This window comes from Pinus tabuliformis, chromosome 9, assembly GCF_031772625.1.
Source record: "Pinus tabuliformis cultivar Carrire ecotype Pingquan chromosome 9, CPIR1, whole genome shotgun sequence".
Lineage (NCBI taxonomy): Eukaryota > Viridiplantae > Streptophyta > Pinopsida > Pinales > Pinaceae > Pinus > Pinus tabuliformis.
In genome coordinates, this window is record NC_142307.1 from 1,275,632,617 (window position 1) to 1,275,638,719 (window position 6,103).

Genomic DNA, 6,103 nt, shown 5'->3' on the forward strand with positions numbered 1-6,103 from the left:
CCTGCATCACTGAAACCACTCTAGATCCATCTTAATTCTGGATCTATAAAGCAATGAGAGACATCAAATCACTCGAGGTGCAAACATTTCCTAATTTTGCATTAAAAAAATGTTTTGCACCAAAAAAAATGAATCCCATAGCCTTTAATAGATTTAAAGTTAAAATAAATTTAAATTAATAAATAATTTAAGTAATTAATAATTAATAAGTAACCTATAAATTTTTAGTGAATTTAAAAGTTTGAATCAAAACTGGTACGGTTTTTATGATTATGTTTTATCATATCTTTTATGATTATGATTTATCAGGTATAATAATATATTTTAAACGTAAATATGTTAGTAAAATTAAAATAAAATGAAAAAAAATGAAGAGAATGAAACATTCTCAATTGTTACTTATATCGAACAACAGCATTTAAAACTGACATCGCTCTGAAAACAAAAGCCTATGAATTTAGAAAGTATTCTTATTTGAAATTAATATGATACGTACATACAATCAAGAAAAATTTCCGTTAAGATATATATGCTATGAAAATCAATGAAAATCCTGTAGCTCGTAATACTTCATTAAAAAAAAATGGTAATTAGGAAAAACTCTATCTCCTCATTTATCTCAGAATTCCTGAATTTTTTTGATATTTTAATATGTTGTACTCGCACCTGTAGGTGGTTTTATATGCCTCCAGCTTTCATAGTACCTGTGAATGAACATTTACTTGACCAACCTCCCAATTTTTAAGTGAAATTTGGGCCAGACATTCAAAAGATAGTAATACCTGTGAATAAGCATAAACTAGACTAAGATAGGCACTTTGAAAGTGATACTTTGTGAATAAACATCTCCCAGACATTTTAGAAGGGAATTATTTTTCCTTCCACTCCAATCTCCAACCATCTCAAATATTATTGATTCTCGTGAAAGTTGATGGTTCACTGTTCCTCTTACTGCCGTTTGTTGCCTGCTACTCATGTGGAAGAGAGTTAGAATGGAAGCTAATGTGACGAATAATTGGCTGTTTTACTTCTATGCAACAGTCAATATATTGACATCAGCATTATTCTCTGATTTTAAATCAACTGAGCTGTGTTTGAGAGCCTCAACTACACCACCACCCCATAACTTGATACGATTTTCGGCAGCAGAGGCCTGCATTTCCGTGGAGATCAAGAACCGAAGTGCTCAACATATAAAAAAATACAAGATAAATACAACTATTCCATAACTTCATCTCAAGCTAGGATATAAGATAATTTCATAGTTCATACCTCTTTGTTCCAGTTTGTGAAATATACAATCAATAACAAAATCAAGGTCTGCAGTGCAGTTCCACCAATCATCCCACACCAAATGCCCTGATCCCTCATTTCAACATCAAATTTACACAAAAAGTTAGATGGCTGAACAAATTTTTGCTTTCACTGAAGGCAATGCTTACAACAAGATCAATTTTTAAAGCTTGGAATAGAGAGACCAGAGAAGGCCTACTAGTCTTGCCTTCTACTCCAATATTGGTTGCAATGCTGAAATCAGTGTGTTGGAATCATAACGAACAAAGCATAAAAAACAAAACATGGGAATGCCTAGTGCACCTTTACTCCTAAGTCAAACTTGTAGCCCAAAAGTAGACCAAGAGGTACACCAAAAACATAATAGCATCCTAATTTTATGTAGGCTATCAAACCTTGCCACCCTCCACCAACAGCCACACCTGATAACATTTCCAAGAGAAAAACATGAGTATCTTGAAAACATTACACCTTGAAACCATTAGGGTTGACTGCTAATTGTTTGGTTTGACTTCAAATCACTAATCTACTTTCTTTGAGCGTTATGAGGAGAGTGCTCTGGATCAGAGGGACCATTATGATTGAAAAAATGTGATGATTGAAAATTTATAAGCAAAGGTGAAAACCTCCCAAGCATGTAGGTGGTAATAAGCACGGAATTATGTTGGAGATATGAGCTTTGCCCACTCAAATCAAAATCAAATATAAGAGGATTGAATGCAAATCACATACAAAATATTACCTGATAGAACTGGCTGTACACTATTTAGAAGCATTGTTACTGCAAGAAAGATTACTAATTTAGACACTGCTCTCATGATCACCTCGCTGTCAGTAAATAGTACGGCAAATTTTTTCTTCACGAGAAGAACTATAACCATGCAAATAATGCCAATCAATAGTGATTGTGCAACCACAACCATAACATAGAATTTTGTAGCTCTTGGATGGCCAGCACCTAGTTCATTGGAAACTCTCACGCTGCAGAAGATGTGTTGAATAGAGTAAACTTAAAATTGAAGTTTGAAAGAGAGAAAAGCAGGATACAACATCAAAACTACAGATAAAAATAAACAATTTGTTAGCAATGTGCTTCCAAGACATGGGAAAGGCCATCATTTCTTTGTAGCTTAGAACGTTCTGTTGTCCCATCTACATAAGGTCTGACATGCCATATTTCAACATGTTTCAGACAAAAACAGAAAAAATAATTGTAAAATAATATTGTTGAAATAAAGAGGGTATGTGGAACTAAAATAGCTAGCTTACCTGATGGCGGCATTAATTCCAAAGAAAATCATGGCTTCCCATTCAGTCAAATTCATGCTGAAAGAAGATTAGTTAGAAATACTTAAATGTAGTAATCACATTCAAATTCATGCTGAAAGAAGAATGGTTATAACTTATTCAATGAAAATCATGTCTTTCCATCTATTCAAATTCATGCTTAAAAATACTCAAAAGGGGAGATCGCATTCAAATTCATGTTGAAAGAAAGAATGGTTAGAAATACTTAAAAAGGAAAATCACATTGAAATTCATGCTGAAAGAAGTAATGGTTTTTCCAATGAAAATCATGGCTTCCTTCCATTCAAATCCATGCTAAAAGAAGAATGGTTAGAAATACTTAAAAGGGGATATTACATCCAAATTCATGCTCAATGAAGAATGGTTATAAATACTTAAGAGGTGAAACAACGGTCAAACTTGAGAACAATCGCTTGAAACTATAACAAGGTTACCAGAGAGAATCCTATATCATTTGGAAAAAGGTGCTAAAGAACCCATACATGGCCTATGGTTTAGCTTCTGTTGAGACACAAAGGTTAGACTAATTGGCTTCTGGTGGCCATATGCACTTCCCACTGCTTTGTTCTATATCTCTTGTTGCAGGGTAATTCCACATCTTATGGAGATCTTCCTCTTCTAGAGTGGCTCTATAAGGGAAGAAAATGTGCATATTCCTCAAAGCCATGCCAAAACCTGGGCCAGTAAAGAAGTGCAGGTAGTGTATTTGAATGTCGATCCTTACGGAGAATAGCCATCTCGATTGTCCTTTGAAACTCCTTCCAAGCCTGTTGACCTTGCAAATTTCCAGTGCTGTTTCTATATGGTGATCAATTTTGGACATGACATCAGCTTGAGTGAGTATGCCATTGCCAGGGTCTTGATAGTTTCTTGAGCTAGGTGTCTTCACCTATTTTCACATTCAATCCATTTCCTATTCTCCACATTGCCAATTGCCCAAAAGAGGAAAAGATTGAACAAGAGCCTTTTAACCATTGAGACATTTGTAATAATTTTATTTGGAAGTCTAATCCATTCCTCCAAAGATCATAGGTCCACATATTTTTGCCCTATGACTTGATGCCACAAACTTGCCCCTGTATTACTTTCCATATGCTCTTGGAAACTACAGCCTTGCCATAATATTGTGTATTTTTTTAAACTCTCAAACTACAGCCTTGCCTTATTTTGGAAACTACAGCCTTGCCTTACTTTGGTTTGGCTATTTCTTTCCATTTTATGAGGGAGCATCCTTGATTTTAATTATGTAACTTACACACACATAAGCTATAAATGATAAACTTGAATTTTATTAGGACAATAAGTAATATAACTTTAGATCGTTGAAAGTTGCAGTTTGAGTAATGAAGGCATTTCATCCATTGATGAATGAAGGAATTCCTCCATTGGTTGTTGGAGTATATGTGATTTGGTTCATAGTTCTTTTGATGTTTTAAGCCCACAAACTAAGGTTCATCATCAAGACTTTAGTGTCAAGATATTTCATCTTTCCTCGGTATATATATTTACATGCTTCCTTAATTTGTTAATGAACTAATTTGTTAATGAAAGATCAGGCCAAGCAATTAGACCGGATTTTAATCAAAGTCAGATATACAGCCAAGCAACCCATCAAGAACCTTGCTGATATCTAGTGTTGTTTCTGCATGGTGGTCAAATTTGGATCCACAATATCAGCTTGAGTGTGTGCCATTGTTATGCAGGGTCTCAATAGTTTCTTCATTAATCTCCTGGAGCCTTTTAAACCTCACCTAGGGATCTTCACCTATTCTCACTTTCTCTCCATTTCCTATTCTCCACATTGTACTTAGTTGTAATATGTTAACATAGCCATCTCGATTGTCCTTTGAACCTCCTTCCAAGCCTGTTGACCTTGCAAATTTCCAGTGCTGTTTCTATATGGTGATCAATTTTGGACATAACATCAGCTTGAGTGAGTATGCCATTGCCAGGGTCTTGATAGTTTCTTCATTAATCTTGTGGAGCTAGGTGTCTTCACCTATTTTTACATTCAATCCATTTCCTATTCTCCACATTGCCAATTGCCCAGCAGAGGAAAAGATTGAACAAGAGCCTTTTAACCATTGAGACATTTGTAACAATTTTATTTGGAAGTCTAATCCATTCCTCCAAAGATCATAGGTCCACATATTTTTGCCCTATGACTTGATGCCACAAACTTGCCCCTGTATTACTTTCGATATGCTCTTGGAAACTACAGCCTTGCCATAATAGTGTGTATTTTTTTAAACTCTCAAACTACAGCCTTGCCTTATTTTGGAAACTACAGCCTTGCCTTATTTTGGTTTGGCTATTTCTTTCCATTTTATGAGGGAGCATCCTTGATTTTAATTATGTAACTTACACACACGTAAGCTATAAATGATAAACTTGAATTTTATTAGGACAATAAGTAATATAACTTTAGATCGTTGAAAGTTGCAGTTTGAGTAATGAAGGCATTTCATCCATTGATGAATGAAGGAATTCCTCCATTGGTTGTTGGAGTATATGTGATTTGGTTCATAGTTATTTTGATTTTTTAAGCCCACAAACTAATGTTCATCATCAGGACTTTAGTGTCAAGATATTTCATCTTCCCTCGGTATATATATTTACATGCTTCCTTAATTTGTTAATGAACTAATTGTATAACCGGCTGAACATGAATTATAATAGACTTTTGTTATCATTATTAAGCCACAGTAAAAGGGGTAAGCTGATTATTCTTGTCATGATATAAAATATTCTAAGATGCAAGTGTGAGAACCCAACCTACAACCTAGACTACTGAGCACAGGGAAAAACTTCAGTTGTTGCTTTGCACTTCATTATTCCTAAGAGATGAAAGCCAACTACAAGTCTACAACTAATCTTTAATCCATCATCTTGCTAAAGACAACTTGTATTAGTTTCTATTTTGATGGCCTCTTTGATCCTTCTTTCATAGTAGTTGTTCCATCAACTAGTGAATGTGTGAACATCTTTGAACCAAAAAAGCCCAGCAATAATTTCTCTGTATCGTATGTAGATCCAGTAAACAATGGCTTCATGCATGGTTCTGAAGGACATAATCCAGGGCCTGGTTTCACAGCTACTGAAGCTAGCCTGTCCACTGTGTCATACCTGAATGACAATACCTACAAAGGTACAAACACATTACCCTATCAGAATCCTCAAGAGGTGGCTTCAAACTATGGTTACAACTCAGATCCAAATGATTGGGAAAGATCAGGCCAAGCAGTTAGACCGGATTTTAATCAAAGTCAGATATACAGCCAAGCAACCCATCAAGAACCTTGGGCATCCCATTATTACACAACTGGTCAAAACTCTGAAAGGGAGGAGGAACCTGGTAGTTCAAGTTACATGTAGAATCTGCCATATCCATAAGGCACCGCCATTTTTAACTTTTTCCAGAAGGCATGATTACCACGCAGATGGAAGATAAGGGTTTAGACAGAATGGTGTTTCAATTTCAATAATCAAAGAACGGAGATGA

At 35.2% G+C, this 6,103-nt stretch overlaps 1 protein-coding gene across 1 annotated transcript; it reads right to left on the minus strand.

Moving 5' to 3' along the window:
- Positions 1-452: 452 nt before the first annotated feature.
- Positions 453-2,175, minus strand: LOC149153209 (protein DETOXIFICATION 35-like). Its single transcript, XM_089440750.1, has 4 exons — positions 2,036-2,175; positions 1,597-1,715; positions 1,273-1,359; positions 453-1,153 (listed from the first exon to the last, which is right to left on the minus strand). Exons 1-4 carry the CDS (start codon positions 2,172-2,174, stop codon positions 1,031-1,033), a joined length of 468 nt encoding a protein of 155 aa, XP_089296876.1. The 5' UTR covers position 2,175; the 3' UTR covers positions 453-1,030.
- Between the last annotated feature and the right edge of the window lie 3,928 nt (positions 2,176-6,103).